The sequence below is a fragment of the Monodon monoceros genome, unplaced genomic scaffold (genome assembly GCF_005190385.1).
Source record: "Monodon monoceros isolate NGI ecotype Baffin Bay Population unplaced genomic scaffold, NGI_Narwhal_1 Super_Scaffold_17, whole genome shotgun sequence".
Classification (NCBI taxonomy): Eukaryota; Metazoa; Chordata; class Mammalia; order Artiodactyla; family Monodontidae; genus Monodon; species Monodon monoceros.
Genome location: NW_021703773.1, coordinates 17,453,050 through 17,472,305, shown reverse-complemented (window position 1 = coordinate 17,472,305; position 19,256 = coordinate 17,453,050). Strand labels below are relative to the sequence as shown.

Here is a 19,256-nt window from a genome sequence, read left to right as displayed (position 1 = left end):
ACAAATACTGAGAAACATAAGTTCATCCCAGGAGATAGGCACACAATACAAGAGATGACAGCCTTACCAGTACATAACCCACACAAGAAGATAACTTATAAATCCAAAGGGTAGTTGTTATTAATGAATAGTAATACTCTATCCTGGTATGACTTATACTTCCCTCCTTGGTCTTAATGTGGTGTAGCAAGGGGTCTAGCAGAAAAAGCACTTCACTAGGAATGAGGAGACAAGATTTTTGCACCTGATACTGTCACCGCCATTAACTAGTTTTGGCAACTTGTGTAGTAACTTATTTTTAGGGGGCTTAAATTTCCTCAATATTAGTTTAGGCTTATGCAGAGTAAATATATGTAAACATACATAAGCACATCGCTCTCTTTATGGGATAGAACCAGTGGCATAATATTAAATCAGGGAATGACCACTTGCTCATTGAGAAACAGTAAAAGCAACAGGAAAAAATCAAGTGTGAAGCTTAGCGTTATATTCAATTATGACTCTAAAGTGAGTCAGAAACAAATATAAATAATATAAAAATATTAACGAGGTATTTTACAGTCCTTTTTTCATACCAAGTCTTAGAAACTAGTTGTGTGTTCTACACTTAAAGCACATCTCAATTTGGACTAGCCACGTTTTAAGTGCTCAACAACCACATGGGGCTAGTGGCCACTGAAAGGGACAGGATACGTCTAAAGTCACAGAGTTTCTTTCTGGGTGAGCCTTCGTGGGCAAGTACCAGCAGTCCATGTGTGTCAGTTTTTAAGACAATTCTTTAATTAGATAGCTGTTAAATTACCTTAAAAATCTTAGTCCAAGTAAATGAGATTTATTGAGTTGCTTTTGTAAAAACAAAACAAAACAAAAAAAAACCCATAAATTTTAAAGATAAAGAAATTTTATCAATACCCGAATTAAGTTTTGTATAATTTACATACTAAGTTTAAAATTTATGTAAAATTATCAATGTTATGTTCATAACAGATACTGCTCTTTTGAATTAAATAAGAATAGGAATTAAAACTTTAAAAATGAACGCAACTACAAATCAAGTTTCAGCAGTTCTAACATCTTCACTGAGTCACAGCTACGAAGGCAGAATAGAAGTAAAGTCAGTTCGGACTTGGTTGAGATCTCTGTGCCATAGCATTACTCATGTTTCCATTCTGTTTTATGGACTGTACAGGAGAGATTTAATAATAATCCAAGCTGAAGCACAATGTGTTTCAATGAGCGCTTGACAGTTTCAAGTATAGATATGCTTTCTAACCATCACCACAACCCATCCTGCCAAAGCACTCGTTATCCTCTACCTCCAGACATGGTCCTGGTGTAGATGGGAAGGTCTCTGGCTGCTCGCCTAAGAACTTCCTGATGGGCTTCTCCTCTTGGCTCTCTCTCTAGCAATTCTTTTTCTGCATAAGAGAGATGGAACTGTGGAAGAAAGTTAAATTTTAATCAGCGTTTTCAAAGAAATGATAACATATTTATCTACTATACCCACAAAGAGGTATTTATAAAATATTAACAGTATATAGCATATAAATTCAGAGGTAATAGATTTAAAATCTGGGCAAGTCTGTTAATCTCATGGATCATTAGTTTATAAATCTAAAAAAAGAGAAGAATAATAATAATACCTACTTCCTCAGATGTTTGTGAAACTCAAGAGAAATAAGGTATGTAAAAGTGCTTTATAAACTGTAGAGTTCTATCCAAATATTAGTTACATTAATAGATGAAATGGCAAAATAAACAAATTTGGTTCAGTGGATGCTTTTTTCAATTGGTTATAATTAAAAACAAAAATAGAAACAAATACATCAAGCATGTATTCTCATCTAAGTGAGTTTTAACTTAGGGATAATCATTACATGAATTCTCTAGCACTCAGAAGAACTAGTCATTGATTTTACTTCTTATACTGCCAACTGGACCCAACCAATTTAAAAAAATACTTATTTGAGAAAAATGAAAATTTGTTTGGGCTCCAACTTGATAATCACAAAAATATGGTTTTAAAAGTCTATTTGAACTCCTATAAATGTACTCCAGGAGACATGTACAAGGGTATTCACAGCACCATTGTTTAAAATGTAAAAAACTAAACACAACCCAAATGTCCATCAAAAGGGGAATAGATAAATAAACTGGAGTATGATCTATCCAAATAATTGAATCCTATATGGCACTTAACATTTAATGAACTACAGCTGTGTACAACCAAGACTCTCAACCTATTGAACAGATATATAAAATAAACTACTATATATTATTATGGTTAGGGATATGTATATATGATAAAATTATTTAAAAACAAGGAAATGATTAACACAAAACTCAGGATAGCTGTTACTTCTTGAGAAATGCAGGGAAATACAACATAGAAGTACACAGAAGATACTTCAAATATAAATAATGCTTCTATTTGGTTGGGTGACTGTTTAGGTGTTTTCATTTTATTATTCTTTAAACTGTGCCTTATATATGGTTTTTGAATGTAAGACATATTTTACAATTTTTTTAAAGTTTTTAAAAAGTGATTTAAGTATGTCAATGAAGGAAAGAAAAACAATTTGATGAAAATGAGGTCATGATATTTGAACCTAAATAATTATCTTCAGAGAAATAAAAATTAAAAATCTTTGTTTAGAGGTTGATAATTCTACTGAGGTTATTTTAAAATTAGAAACAAATCTTCAGGGCTTCCCTGATGGCGTAGTGGTTAAGAATCCGCCTGCCAATGTAGAGGACACAGGTTTGAGCCCTGGTCCGGGAAGATCCCACATGCCGCAGAGCAACTAAGCCCATGAGCCACAACTATTGAGCCTGTGTTCTAGAGCCCGCGAGCCACAACTACTGAGCCCATGTGCCACAACTACTGAAGCCCACGTGCCTAGAGCCTGTGCTCCACAAGAGAAGCCACCACGATGAGAAGCCCGTGCACAGCAACGAAGAGTAGCCCCCGCTCACCACAACTAGTGAAAGCCCGCGCGCAGCAACGAAGACCCAACACAGCCAAAAATAAAAACAAATAAATTAAAAAAAACAAACAAATCTTCAGCTTCCAAATGTAAATAATTTTAAGGTACCATAATATTCACAAATGCATGATTTTTAATATAGTTGTAAAATTTCAGACTCATTAAGGTAAAGAAAATAAAAATAAGTTTTCTCTAAGTAGAAATTTACATAATATGAATTATTCCAAATTAGTATATCAAATTTACTTACATTCAATTAGTAGGTATGTTACAGTTAGGCCCCTTAAGAGTTTGTGAAAGATATTTGAAAAAAAGTATTCTCCACATTAAATATTCCTCCTGCAAGATGCTCACAGCATTTGCTTACTATTAACTAATTTCATAGTGTTTCAAATTACACTTTAACCAGTCCTTTTTCAAATGAATACGAATAACAAATAAATGAAGGCCACATTTATAAAGCCTTGGTGTATTCGTTCTATCAGATGCTCTTCACTTGTTTGCTACCTTAAATCTCAGTTTATAAAACGAAATATATTTACACAATTTTTCGGATTGCATGACTATATAAATGAGGGCAGTGAGTGGCAGTGAGCAGTGTTGAGTCTCAAACCCAGAAAAATAGGACCTTGCAGCCTGATCCTAGAGGCTGGGGCAGGAGTAGCAGCAGATTAAATACCTTAGAGTCAAAGAAAAGTTTGGGAACCACATTTCCAACAGGTGGAAAACTATCTCCCAATTGGATCGTGGATTCCTAGAATCTATTCCATTGTTTTCAGAGTTGCTCTGAAAAAGCAGTTCACTGGGAAGCAGAGTCAATGAGAAAGCTGTCACCATTCAGGTCTCACTAACAGAATTAAAGACCTAACAAAGAAAAATCCAAATTGTTTATTGACCCATCATATGCAATCATATTAGTTTATCAGAGGATTTGCCAGATTTTCTTACTTAAAAATTCTAGGTTGGGCACCATGCACCTGTTGATGACACTACTTTAAAATTTGAAACATGCTATTATTCATTGTTTTTTAAAAAAGAAAACACTGACAAACAGGTAAGTGTACTGATGGTCTTTATAGAACTGTTTATCTTGTTTGGAAATATTTGAGTGGTATAAAATGTATAACATCAAATGATGCTGTAATTCTGCAGTAGTCGAGAAAAGGTAGGGTTGATCTAGAGAAAGTATCTATGAACTTTGTACATGTTGATTCCTCTGCCTAGAACATTATTCCTTATACTTTCTGGATGGCTCCTTCTCATTTTGCAGGTTTCAGCTTAAATGTCATCTTCTCAAAGAACTTCCACGATTTCCTTACTAAGATAGGGACCCTGATCATTCTGTCCCTTCCCCCTGGCATACTGTCCATCAGGTCCATGTGTGATTTCTTTGTGCTACACACCATAATTTGAAATTATTTTGTTGGTCCATTTGTCCTTTGTCTGTCTCTTCCACAAGCATGTAACCCCACAAGGGGATCAAGCTTAGCACAGAGTAAGCCCTCTACTAGAACTGTGGAATGGACAAAGGAGAAAGTACCAGGAAGCCTAAGTCAGAGCACTGAAGATCAAAGCAAGTTATTTTGTATCCTAGTCTCTAACTTTCCATTGTCAGAACCATCAGTCCCATAATTCAGGCAGATATATCTCCCTTGCCCATTTCTAAAAGTAATTTAAAACCTAGCATTGAAAGTTAGTTTCGTAAAAGACTTAATACTCAAAAGGAATAAAACCATTGACATTTTATTACATTTTCTACAGAGTTCTGGATCCTTTTAACTTTAGAGGTAAGTTCTAGTGAGTGATGGAAATGGAAGAGTCCTTAGTATGTTTAATACCTTTATAAATAAACATTACACACTGCAACCATCAGGTCCTAAAAACCAAATACACGTTGGTGGAATTGTTATTTATGTAAGATGGATGTCAAAATATCTAGTTCTATCTTGGAATGCATCAAATATGCAGTCCCCTCCCCCTCAGAACACTTTTATGTACAAACGCACATCACAGATCTCAGGAAAGATGTAGAGATCTGAAGGAGAGATCTCCTGGGGTGAAAAAGATAATATACCTGACCTCCAATCTTCCAGATTGCAGCAGTCCTTTGGTCAGTAATGCAAGCTGTTTTGTTTTTGTTTAAATAGTTTTATCAATTTTGACTTATAGAAAAATTGAGGAAATGGTACAAGGTTCCCATATATCCTCTCATCAACTTGCTGATATTCCTAACATCATATATTAACATGGTACATTTAGGACAATTAATGTATCAATATGGATACATTGTTATTAACCAAAGTCCACAGTTTATTCAGATTTCCTTAGTTTTCACTGAGGATCTTTTTTTCTGTTCCAAGGTCCCATCTAGGAGACCACAGTACATTTATTTTTCATGTTTCCTTACTCTTGGCTGAGACAATTTTTCAGATTTTCCTTGTTTTTGTTGAATTTGACAATTCTGAGTAGTACTGATCAGGTATTTTGTAAGATGCTGCTCTATTGGAACTTTTCTGATGTCTATCTCATGATTAGACTGGGGTTACGGGTTTTGGGGAGGAAGACCACAAAGGCAAAGTGCCCTTCTCACCACATCATATCAAGGGAACACACTATCAATGTGACTTAGCACTGTTGATGTTGGCTTTAATCACCTGGTTGAGGGAGTGTTTTCCAGGTTTCTCCGCTGTAAGGTGACTCATTACTTCCCTGTCTTCACCCTGTACTCTTTGGAAGGAAGTCACCACATGCAGCCCACATTTAAGGAGTGGAGATTTATTCTTCCCCTCCTTGAGGGCAGAGTATGTACATAAATTATTCAGAATTCTTCTGTAAAAGAGATTTCTCTTTTCTCCCCATTTATTTATTCATTCAATCATTTCTTTGTATCGGTAGACTCAAAGATATTTATTATACTCTGAGTTTTTATACTTTATTTATACTTTATTTAGTTATACATTATTTATACTCCGAGTTATAAATGAACACTATTTTATTTATTTTCCTGCTGAAATTGTTCCAGCTTTGGTCACTGGGACATTTTCAACTGGATCCTATGTCCCTTTGATATACCACCATCGATATATTTTATTTTATTTTTTGGAGTACCTTTTACTTTTTGGCATAAGACGCTCCAGGCTCATTTTCAAAATACCCTGCCCTAGTTCTAGAATCAGCCATTTCTCCAAGGAGCCCTTCTTCCTTTCCTTAGAGAATATTAGAAACCAACATCTGGGACCAAACACAGTTTTCAGATTAAAGGAGAGTATAATTTTAAAAGGGTGCATAAATTAAGAAAAAAAACAGAATCCAATAATAAACAGAAAACTCAAAGAATTGTATTTCCTTTTTTGCTAGTTGTTTTTGACTTAGGACAAAAATTAAAATATAACCTCACTAGTATCTAAAATGTCCAAATTAAAACGTAGAACTTTTTTTGCCTATTAAATTCACAACAGTTTTCTTAAGAACAGCATGCAGTGCCAAGGTTCTGATAAAAACTGGTGGCTTTGGAAATTGCTGTAATTATTCTGGGAAACAATTTGGCAAGTGACTTAAGTTTCCTTCGTCTAGTAATTCAACTTCTGAGAACTTATATTAAGAAAAATAACCCAAAATATGGGTAAAGCTCTATGAACAAACACTTTAACAACGCTGTTTATAACATGAAAAGTTGGGGTCGGACTAAAAATCCAGTGTTTCAGTGAGAATATCATGTTGTTATTAAAAATGACAACAGGGCTTCCCTGGTGGCGCAGTGGTTGAGAATCCGCCTGCCGATGCAGGGGACGCGGGTTCGTGCCCCGGTCCAGGAAGATCCCACATGCCGCGGAGTGGCTGGGCCCGTGAGCCATGGCCACTGAGCCTGCGCGTCCTGAGCCTATGCTCTGCAACAGGAGAGGCCACAACAGTGAGAGGCCCGTGTACCGCAAAAAAAAAAAACAACAACAAAAAAAAATGACAATAAAACAAGGAAGAACTATTACATGAAAAAAACTGGAATATGTGTGCTCTGAATACCACTAGGAAAAATAACCAGAAAGAAATTCCGAATATAAACTGGCTGAATTAGTGTGGTGGGATTTTTTTTTTCTTTTTCTTTCTGCCTACTCTTCGTTTTCAAAATATAATTTCGTATGGTTATATTACTTTAATATCGGGAGAAAATGTTATGAATTGAAAAATTATATTCTCTGAACAGTGAAAAGAAAATATTTACATTATTTTCTTATATTATCTCTTCTACTTTTTTAGTCCCAGTTGAAGTCCAAGACCCTCATTTTACAAGTGAGGGGGTCTCTGGCTGCAAATCAGTTAGAAGATTAAACCCAAGATCTCGTATTTTATTAATGGAATAACCCAAGATTCTTAACCAGCAAGTGAAGATTAAACCCAAGGTCTTGCATTTTATTAATGGAATAACCCAAGATTCTTAACCAGCAAGCAAGGGCTCTTTCTTTCATGACAACGGTCTCCAAACTCTTTTTTTTTGCGGTACGCAGGCCTCTCACTGTTGTGACCTCTCCCGCTGCAGAGCACAGGCTCCAGACGCGCAGGCTCAGCGGCCATGGCTCACAGGCCCAGCCGCTCCGCGGCATATGGGATCCTCCCGGACCGGGGCACGAACCCGTATCCCTTGCATTGGCAGGCGGACCCCCAACCACTGCGCCACCAGGGAAGCCCTGTCCAAACTCTTTTGATAATGTACCCCTACCAGTAAAAAATAATTTGAGACTGCACTGCCAATATATGCATATTTACTTATTTACAGATGTGCTATTAGCTAATATAGTATGTATCTTATATAAGAAACTTTTAAAAAGGAGAAACATAAAAGAACAGCATATAAATAGAAGTTTGGCTATTTTTTTCCTCCATGCACCAACTGATGTCCTGGCACACGTCCCCTCCACAGCCCCCCCACGAGGGGTCCACTCTTCATGCTAGAGCGTGGTATAGTGACAAGAGTGCAGCCTCCGTGATCAAAAGGACTTTGCTTTGAACGTTATTAGCTCTGCCACATACTAGCGCTTGATGCCTTAGGATAATTAGTTCATGTTCAAGCCTGCTGCTCCATCTGTAAAATGGTAATAAATAATATCCATCTCCTACAGTAATATGAATCAAATAAGGTATACGTCTTCTGTACAAAAGTCATCCAACAAGGCCTGGTACAAAACTGTAAATTCACTGTTATGAAACTCCACTACTCCCTCAATTCCGCGTTTTTTATCATTTCATTTTTCCTCTCTCTCTAACTGCTATTTCAAACCTTCTCTGCTCTTCCAAACCTCAGTCAACCTACTTCCCCCATTATTCTTAGTTGTTGATCTCACATATAATTTTAGGGAGAAATCAGAAGTCACTTCAACTTTCCACCAAAGCTATAAACACAAACCTGCCTCTGTACACATAACTTCTCAACTTTCAGTCATTTAACAAATATTTATTGCGTACCTTTTAGGGGTCAGACACTGCTCAGACACCAGGTACTGGTGATGGATTAGTGAATAAAACAGATAAAGTTCATGCTGTTGTAGAGCTTATATTCTAGGGATGGTATAAAAAATGACCATGGGATAAATTACAGAATGATATGCCATGGGGAGAAATACAGCAAGGTAAGGTTTAGAAGGATGCAGGGATAGGGTTTTGCTATTTTGGAGGAAGTGGTCATGGAATGCCTGAAAGGTACTCTTGAGCAGAGACACAGAGAGAGCAAGAAAATGAAGGACCTGGCCATGCAGTTATCTGTGAGAAGAGTGTTCCAGATCAAGGGGTAATAGCAGCTCTCAAGGCCCCTGAAGGAGACACATGCTTAGAACAGCAAGGAAACCAATGTGACTAAAACAGCATTACAGAGGGTCAGAGAAGTGGTGTGAGGCCAGGCCATGTGCAGCCTTTTAGGTTACAGTAGAGAATTAGGTGTTTACTCTCAGTGAGCTCAGATATGACAGCAAAGTTCTGAGCAGAGGAATAATATGAACTGTCTTGTGTTTTGTTTTTATTTATTTATTAATTATTTTTTTTGTGCGATACGCAGGTCTCTCACTGTTGTGGCCTCTCCAGCTGCGGAGCACAGGCTCCGGACGCGCAGGCCCAGCGGCCATGGCTCACGGGCCCAGCCGCTCCGCGGCATGTGGGATCCTCCCGGACCGGGGCACGAACCCGTGTCCCCTGCATCGGCAGGCGGATTCTCAACCACTGCGCCACCAGGGAAGCCCTGTCTTGTGTTTTGAAAGGATCACTCTGGTACTGTGCTGAAAATATAGGGAAGAGGGCAAACACAAAAGCAAGGAAACGTGCTGAGAGGGTGCTGTACATATACCAGCAGGGATGCTGGTGGCTTGGACCACGGTGGGAGCATGGAGGGGCACGAGCTAACACTTGCGTGCTCTGAGGGTATGGCCTACAGAATTGGGTGATTGATTGAGTGTGGCGTCTGAGAGAAAAAGAGTAGCGAAGGGTGACTCCCAAGATTTTGATCTGAACAAGTGGAAGGATGGAGTTGCCATTATTGAGATGGGAAAAATGTAGGAATAGAAGGATTTGGGGAGCAAGTAAAAAATCAGAAGTTTATTTCCAGGTACTTGGAATTTGAATTTGAAATTCCTATTAGATGCCAAATAGGAAGCAGGAAAGGAGTCTGGAGTTTAGGAGAGAGGATCAGGCTAATGAGTAATTTGAAAGCGATGAGATAGTATATAAAGTCATAATGTAGATAAATAAGAGAAGAGGTCCAGAGATTGAACTCTAGGATAATCCAACGCTTTAGAAGTTCAGGAGATAATGAGGAACCAGCAGAGGAGACCTAGAAGGAGCTGCTACTATAAATAAAAATAAAATTATTTTGATGAGAAAGGAGGTAAGCACATTCTAGAAAGAAAACTATGCATGGTGTACACAGGAAACCATGTACATAAGAACGACTAGAGTACAAAGTGAGGAGTCAGAAATTTGGACGAGGGTCATCGTTGCCAAACTAGGGAGACTGGCCTTCACCCTGTGGGATGGGCAGAGTCACTGAATAGACACAAGCAGCAGAGTGAAGGTTGGATTTCTGCAGAATTCTCCGAAGGGAATGCAGGCAAGATTGTCAAGGGTGACACCACAGAGAAGACTGCAATGTCTCAGATGACAGAGATGACCAAGACTCTGAATTACGGCAGGGATGGAAAATAAAGAGAAAGGGGCTTGAACTGAAAAAGAAAAGTTAGGAAGTGCAAACCTTTCCAGGATTTGGACGCTGGAGGAGGTGCAAGGATGCCAAGCTTCTGGCTTGAATGACAACGTGGTTGGCAGTGGCATTAACCCGTAGAAGAAACAGATGAGTCACGGTTTGGGGAAGGAGAGGGTGGTGGCTTCAGTCTCAGATGTGTTGTGTTTGCGGTGTCAGTGCAGTGATCAAGGAGCTGTTTGGCAGGGAGATATATAAATTTGAAATTCGTGGGAGAGGTCAGGCTAGAAACAGATCTGGGATATGTCAACGCAGAGGTCACAGGCAAAAACCACCAGAGTGGATGAGATGACCTACGATAAAAGTCAGCATTTTCCTTCAAACCTACAACTAAGGCCAGGATGAGGGTAAGAAAGATGATGGGAAAGAAGAGAACATGGTAGGAGGGAGGAAAAAGAGGTAGGAAAAAAAGTAAGTAGAGAGAAGAAGAAAAAAAGGCTATATATCTAATGCATTCTAGGCCAAGCATGCCATTAATACTGTGCAAATATCTGTGGTTTTGTTTTTAATATCCTTTCCCAGTTCATACAGCATATTTATTGGCCTTTTTGACCACAGCTGTATTTCAAACAGATTACTTCAGGAAACAATTCTAAGTGATGCCTAGACTTCTTTTTTTTTTAACGTTAGCCTACTAAAACTACATTATTATTACTGGAGCAGAGTTTATTTCTATTCAATACCATGTACTAGACTAAGTGCCAAGGGTCCAAAAATGAGTAAAACACAGTCCTCTGCTTCAAGGACATTTAACCAGGATCAAACACCCAGAAACAGGCTTCCCTGGTGGCGCAGTGGTTGAGAGTCTGCCTGCCGATGCAGGGGACACGGGTTCGTGCCCCGGTCCGGGAGGATCCCACATGCCGCGAAGCTGCTGGGCCTGTGAGCCATGGCCGCTGAGCCTGCGCATCCGGAGCCTGTGCTCCGCAACGGGAGAGGCCACAACAGTGAGAAGCCCGCGTACCGCAAAAAAACAAAACAAAACAAACAAAAAAAAACCCAGGAAACAAAAAGTTCGCCAGAATGATCTTTTCAAAATGCATATTTGAACATATAACTCTATTTAACATATAGTAATTAATTAATTAAAAAAATAAAGTAGAGAAGATTAGTTAAGTCATTGATTTGTTGTTATTGTTTCTGGTGGCTGACAGCCAACTAATGCACCATTAGTATGACAATTATAATAGAAATATGTCTACCTTCAGCTCTTTTTGTCTATCTATCCATCCATCCATCCTTCTGCCTCACTCTAAAGTAGAAATGGAACGTATTACATATTTAATATTGTAAATATAATACTCATCCAGTGCAAAAATAATATTTATCAAGTGAAAATTCAAGTATTTAATTAACACATTAATATAAAAATCACTACACTAAGTTTGCAACAGTAATAAAAAGACATAAAACTCATTCTTCAGACATCAGTATTACAGACTTCCAACTTTAGGACATAACTATACTAATATTTTAACTTACTTCTTTTGAGGGATTCATTGGTAATGTAAAGATAGTTTTCCAGTACGACCAGACAAACATTGCAAAAAGTAGATGATACGCAATCAGGCACACAACTAAAATGAGAGAAACAAAATTGTCACTTTAATATGCAAGTACATGCTAAAATCATGGTATTCACAAAAGATGTGCTTGTTCTAAAATAACCAAATAATTTAATTATTTAATTACTTACTAGCCCATGATTAGAACCCTCCCATCTGTAGACAAGCCCATCTATCGGCAAAATGGCTACGGGGACCTCTCCTGAGTTGTAAAAACAAGGCAGTTATGCCTGCAACTTTAAATAATAAACAAAGTGTTAAACGAATGTTAAGACATTCAGGCTGTAAGAACTTTGCTTCACTAACAAAGAATAGCAAAAGCAGTTCCTGCTTGAGCGGTTTGCCTATTTTGCTCAGCTCGAGTCAAATCTGGTGGGCCTGTTTCAAGGACAGTAGTTTGAAACAGAGATCTTCTGAACAAAGAGGGATTTCCTCCAAGAACAGTTCAAGTTTCTTACTGATCACATGGGACAATTATTAACAAAAGCATTCTGAGTATTTTTTTAAGGTAGTGTACCTAAACACACTTTGTGTGGTATTTTAGTCTTGAAGTCTTATGCAAAGCTGAAATATTAATTTTGTACACAGTGATAATGATTAATTCTGCATAATACAGTAATATATAACTTACTTGTGTAAGATACAGTTGAATAAGATATGCTAGTTTAATTTAAAATATAGCATGTTTGGTATTTTTAAACCTTAACAGCCATTTTGGCTTTTTAAAAGCACCTGATATTCCTATTATAGAGCCATTAAAACATTCAGTTACCCCATAAGGCACTTAAATCGGTGTGAGATGACTAGACCCAATGATATTTTTCATGAATTATCTAGGTGACTCAGGTATGGGGTCAGACTCTGAGTTGAAACAGGAGATTGTTGATATTCCTGTTATCTTGGAGCCATAAGAACCTGGCACAGTGACTGCCATTTCAGGGTTAAGTTCTCTGCCAAGCGTCTGAGAGAATTCAGTCTGGGGACTGAGAGAATGAGACGCCTTTAACCCATCCTGACTCCAACATTCTCCAAGTATGACTTACTCCAACCAAATCAAAATGAATGCTATTTGTTTTTGCCAACGATTTTTAAAATTTTAGACTGAAGGCAGTGATATATCTTACCTTGTTCTCCAATATTTTCCATGGACACTATAGAAATAAATAGAGAAAAGAGACAGGCAATAGGTTATAAGAAGCTTATGGCAAACAGAGGGCCTGACAGAGACAGAAGACGCTTGAGTAGGTTAATAATGTGGCTCTGTTTCAAACCAACGTTCTTTAAATATTTGTTCAACGTTTCGAGGAGGGATGAGCACTACGGGAGACAGGTGGGGAGGGAAGGCGAGTGGCCGCCCTCCACGAGGCCCCCGCTGGCGCTCCAGCCCTGGCTGCCACGCAGAAAACGAACCCTGCCAAGCATGGCCCTGGCGGGTCTCACTCCTTTATCGATCGGTTTCTCGGGTTTCCTTCCAACTACAGAGCTCAGATGAAAGCTCTCCAGCTCATCACATTGCCAGTGACACTGATTGCTCTTTATAAGTTGGCAACCACCGAGTTAGCTTTCCAGAAGGAAAAAAATGTTGTGTCCACGGCATACACTTCTCTTGCCGTATTTCTGAAAGGATGAATTCTTACGCCCGATGACTAACTGCTTCCTACTGTACAACAAGGGGCCCAGACCACGTGCCCGAGAAACTGCCATCCCTGAAGGGCTGCTGTAAATATCGCAAGGTGGCAGGTAGATTGAGGGCAGGGACCACAGAGCTCAAACAAGCTGGGACAAAAAGCCCCACTCCAGCAGTTTTCTTGCCTTCTGTTTGTCTACTTGTTTTGTTTCCCATGTGGTGGTCATCCTCCATTTGTACTAAAGTCTTCAGGAAGCTCTGGCCTATCTCAGTTGTAGCAAGGGAAGATTTGACTTTATTTACGTAGTTTTGTTCCTCCTTGGCTATTTAAAGGGATACAGTATTCTGGGCCTTTGTCCTGGAGTATATTTTCATTGCCTTAAGAAGCACTGAAATCAGAGGGTAATGTTGTGAGAGATTTTTAAGATTACCTGATCCAACCAACCTCCTTCACAGGAGAGCTACCGTTTAGCCATTTCTAGAGTGAGCAGGAGACACCGTTTTGGAGAGCAACCCACTCCCTTCCTGGATTGCTCTTAAGAATGACTGTACGATCAGAGGGTGCCGAAATGAGCCTCTTGTGGCTTCTACCTAATGGAATCTAGGCTTCCAATCTGTAGCAATAAACAGAAAATCTAAATGGCAGACCTTCATGTGTTCTCTTTTAACCTAAAAAATAGATGATTTTGGGCTTCCCTGGTGGCGCAGCGGTTGAGAGTCCACCTGCCGATGCAGGGGATGCGGGTTTGTGCCCCGGTCTGGGAAGATCCCACGTGCCGCGGAGCGGCTGGGCCCGTGAGCCATAGCCGCTGGCCTGCACGTCCGGAGCCTGTGCTCCGCAACAGGAGAGGCCACAGCAGTGAGAGGCCCGCGTACCGAAAAATAGATGATTTCCAGATTTCTCACCAACCTTGATGTGGCTCCTTTAAACATTTCCTGGTCTCTCAATTTCCTTTTACCTTTCTGATCCCCATGATGGGACAGGCAGACACAGGTGATCTTTGACTTACAAATGGCCTGTTCCACAAGTGTGCTTGTCCACCAGAGGTGAGAGTCATAGCGCACTTTCTCATAGAATACGTGAAGACGTTAATGTGAGGCCAGAGGAAGGACCAACCTGGCTTTTCTGTCTGACCTCTACCTCTCCCTTCATGCATTTCTCTCCAGGCTCTGACTTCCCTGTCTTCAAAGTGCTCCAAAACTGACTACAGCTCTTCCTTGGATCAACATTTTTCCTCCTTCAGCTAATCTAATGAAATGCAAAAGCACTTTTAATGCATTCGTGCATTTATATAGGAATGACCCTTAATGACCATTTCAGAGGTGCTGGTGTTTTAAAGAAAATGTATTTGCTAACCCATGACTCTAGCTGTCAGAACTGAAACAGTAAAACAAAATGACATTAAAAAAAGAAAAAGTACAGTTAGTATGAGGTGAGAAGTTTTTTGCCCTGGACCATTATTATATTGACGGGATATGCATTCAAAGACATCTTTTAAAAAGCTATTTCTGCCCCTCACAGTTTTTCTCTTAATGTACTTCAAAATTCACAGATCTTCTTCTTTTTTTTTCATTTAAACAAGTTACTCATGGATGCATGCTTATGGTAAATAATTCTGATAACATTTATAGAGTTAAATGTGAAGGTCCAAAAAGGCTGTATCAATTACACTCCCCCAAATTGTGAACCTATCCAATTTCCTATGAATGTAAAATGTCTTTAATTTTTGTCAACATTTTAGGCCAAAATAAAAAATCACTGTTTTAGTATTCATTTCCCTGATTACTAGTGAACTTTTAAAAATTTTTATTAAAAAGTAAAATGACTGGCTTTTCCGATCTCTTCTGATTAAATTACCACTTTCCCATTGGTCTACTTCTCTTTTACTTATTGAGAGCCTTTTATATAGTACCCTGGGAAGTAATCCCATATTTGTTACATATGTTCCAAATAAAGTTGTGTATAACTACTTTCAAATGACTTAATAGGTTAGGGGCTTCCTTGGCGGTCCAGTGGTTAAGACTCCACACTTCCAACGCAGGGGGCGCAGGTTCGATCCCTGGTTGGGGAACTAAGATCCCACATGCGGCATGCCGCAGCAAAAAAAAGACAATAAATACTAGCAAAATCTTATGGTTTATCCCTGATTAAACAGCAGTATCAAAACTTTCAAACTGACCTATTTCACTAACAGATATATGGACTATACTTGGTTTTGCTTTATGATCTTGAGGAAATTAATGTTCTTTCAACCATGTTTACCTGTTTAGTGGGTCAATGGTTCACCTTGTAATTTTCAATTTAGTGGAAGAGTTGTCAATTTCAACATTTCCTTTCTCAGACAAAACCACATAGAATACAATGTTATTTTCTATTTTGTTCATAAATGACTGTTGAAGAAAAGGTTATAATTTAGCCACATATGTTATATGTATATAAAGATAATATATGGGAAATACAGACTCATTTTTGGAAAAAATAGATGGTAAGTCAAAAATAGATGGTAAGTCAAATGTAATTTGACTATTTACATCAACATGAGAATTAAATAGCAATACTGGTCATATTTATGACAGATCTTCCAAAGATCTACTGGGTTTTAATGTGAATTTTGAGTTTTATTCAGTATTAATTTTATTATTTCACAGAATTTCAGTTTGGTCTATTTAAAAATTATGCTGATACTTATTCTCCAACTACACACACACAGAAATTTCAAATCTTTTATAACCATCATTAACATATTTTGTAAAAATGACTTTTGAGGTAATTTAATATAGTTATTTCTATTTTTATTAAAAGAAAATGGAGGCAGATGAGCTTTACTCCAAGTCACAATGAGTAGCACATTAGTTAATTCTATCTGAGAAATTCTTTTATTTTCAATTTTAAAGTTTTACACATGTGACAAAAATATTATGATTTGGGCTCTGCCGGATCTTATTAAAATTAGTTCCTTATTAAAGTACAATAACTGGCATAGAGCATCTGCCCCATAAATGTTTACTGAATAAAGACAGAAACGGCGCAGTGGTTAAGAATCTGCCTACCAGTGCAGAGGACGCGGGTTCGAGCCCTGGTCCAGGAAGATCCCACATGCTGCAGAGCAACTAAGCCTGTGCGCCACAACTACTGAGCCTGCGCTCTAGAGCCCGCGAGCCACAACTACTGAAGCTCGCGCGTAGAGCCCGTGCCACTGCAATGAGAAGCCTGCGCACCACAACGAAGAGTAGCCCGCGCACCACAACGAAGAGTAGCCCCTGCTCTCTGCAACTAGAGAAGAGTCCACGCGTAGCAAAGACCCAGTGCAGCCAAAAATAAATAAAACAAATAAATTTACTTAAAAAAAAAAAAGACAAACAGAAGAAAACACCATTAATTTGAATCATAAAAGTGGAATCCCAAAGCACACCTATGAGAAATGTTAATTCTTTCTTCTGTTGACTTGAAAATTTCAAGAACAAAGTTATTTCTTTTACCTGTCATCTTAGCACACTGTAGAAACTCAACTAGTAATTTGCAAAACCAAGAGTAATCTTATCTGTACTGCCTGCTAGCATACATCCCCAGAAGTGAAGACAATACCTCATTACACAAAGGAGACAGAGACGACCAAGTGGTTCATGATCCTCTAAAAATTAAAAGCTTGAAGAAGACACTGGCTTCAACTTGGCTTCAAGCAACTTTAAAAGATGATAGAAAGGTTTTATACGTTTATAGGGTTTTTCCCTCCTAATTTTGGCTCTTCCTTAGTACTTTACTTTTTAATAGTTCAGTCTGTCAAAGTGAAGAAGAATCTTACTAAGCACAACCAAACTAAAGAGCAAAGGCTCTGGATAAAGACCGGCAAAGCTCCATCCTATTTCTGCCACTTGCTGGTTTACACAGTGATTCTACATATTCCATCATGAAGTGAGGGTAGTAATAACAACAGCAATATCATCAGAGCTGTTGTGGAATTAAAAGAGGTAATACATGTAATGTACCTAACATAGTACCTGGCACACAGTAAGCCCCCCAAATATACAAGCAATTATAATACAAGATATTTAATTTTGCAAATACTAACTGTAATAGATAACATATAGGAAAGGGGACTACAAATTACAAAGAGACAAGTAGTATTTGTACAGACCTCTGAAAGACATCAATGCAAAATTCTGACTAAAAATAGACTTTACAAAGTGAAAAATAAAAGGTGAAAAATAACTTAGATCTCCATATCTTGCCTTTTTATATAGATGTGTCATTCCAGAAACGTGATAAATAAAAATGGTGGTACTCATCCTTACACAGGGTAATGATGAAACATAAAGACTTCATTCCTGATGTGGCAGTCAGTCCATGTGAGAACTTCACTAAAAGTGAGAAGATCTATTTTGGATGTGACACAATCTGTTCAACTTAATGAATAAGAACAATGACTTTTTTTTTTAAAGGCCTAAATATTATATTCATTCCAAAAAAGTTAGATGCAATTTACTCTTGAGAATAAGAGCACTGCTGTTGTTACACTAAAATATTTACCCTTCATACATATGGTGACCATCTAAATACATACAATAGTAACACCATGGGTCAAGATTCTAATTTTCATTTCAAAAACTTACCTAATTTTATCTTGGATTAGCCTAATTTCTTTCCAGTTCCATAGCCTACAATGATAATATGCTGCTTTAGAGATCGCTAACTTTCAATCTACCTGCAGGACTTAACATTCCTCCCAGATTAAGTGCAGTACAACTAGGCAACAAGAACTCTGCCTTGTTGAAAGATCCTAAAGAACTGAAGTACTTTCTTGGCACTGGTGGTCTATTGGAAGAGAGAAAGTGGGAATGATAAATTATTACCAGTGTTTGCAAGAATGTTCCTTTTGCCAAGAGGAAAATGAAGGCCTTTAAGAATTACATCTTGGGGGGGCTTCCCTGGTGGCGCAGTGGTTGAGAGTCCGCCTGCCGATGCAGAGGACGCAGGTTCATGCCCCGGTCTGGGAGGATCCCACATGCCGCGGAGCAGCTGGGCCTGTGAGCCATGGCCGCTGAGCCTGCGCGTCCGGAGCCTGTGCTCCGCGGCGGGAGAGGCCACAGCGGTGAGAGGCCCGCGTACCAGGAAAAAAAAAAAGAATTACATCTTGGAATCTGGAACTGTCAATATAACTGCAAGACCGGTAGGTCGAGGGGCCAGTTGTGTTTTCTGGCCACCCTTTCTGCTAACCCTCCTCCTCCCTCATTAGTCATTTTTCTAAGAAACAGAGTGGGGCATTAGAGAAAAGGCTGATTGGTCAGCCATCAGTTTAGAATTGATGCATGATACTTTTGTTGTAGTATTGATCTTTAAGAAACTCTTGTGTAAAAATAAAACAGGTAAAACCAAAGTTGAAGAGTCAGACTGTCAGCCAAAGTAGAAACCCCTAATATACAAAAGGGTGAAAAACTGCTTCTTATTCCAAACCTGACTTGAGTAAACATCCTTAAAAATGCATACAAAAAAAATTAAAGGCATACCTCACTTATCTCTTCCACATGAATTATCAAGCAGTCATTTAATCCAGGGGTCAGTAAACTACAGTCCTCAATCCAAATATAGCCAGCCACCTGCTTCAGTAAATAAAGTTTTTTGGAGCAGAGACACACGCATTCATTTACATGGCTATTTCTGTGCTACAATGGAGAGTTGGGTAGTTGTGACAGGAAGAGTATGGCCTGCAGAGCCAAGAAAATTTACCATCTGGCCTTCTTATAGAGAATGCTTTTCAACCCCTGTATAAATATAGTTCTCCAGAGAAACAGAACCAATAGGGTGTGTGTGTGTGTGTGTGTGTGTGTGTGTGTGTGTGTGT

General features: G+C 38.6%; 1 protein-coding gene across 5 annotated transcripts in view; it reads right to left on the bottom strand.

The window, feature by feature from the left end:
- The window catches only part of ZDHHC2 (zinc finger DHHC-type containing 2), a 75,341-nt gene that overhangs the window by 34,294 nt on the left and 21,791 nt on the right, over window positions 1-19,256 (bottom strand). For all 5 annotated transcript variants that reach the window (XM_029226320.1, XM_029226325.1, XM_029226322.1 and 2 more), the window contains exons 2-4: window positions 12,914-12,940; window positions 11,707-11,801; window positions 1,317-1,437 (exon numbers count right to left, since the gene is read on the bottom strand). In XM_029226320.1, coding sequence (XP_029082153.1) covers window positions 1,317-1,437; window positions 11,707-11,801; window positions 12,914-12,940 — 243 coding nt within the window. The remainder of the gene's footprint in view (window positions 1-1,316; window positions 1,438-11,706; window positions 11,802-12,913; window positions 12,941-19,256) is intronic.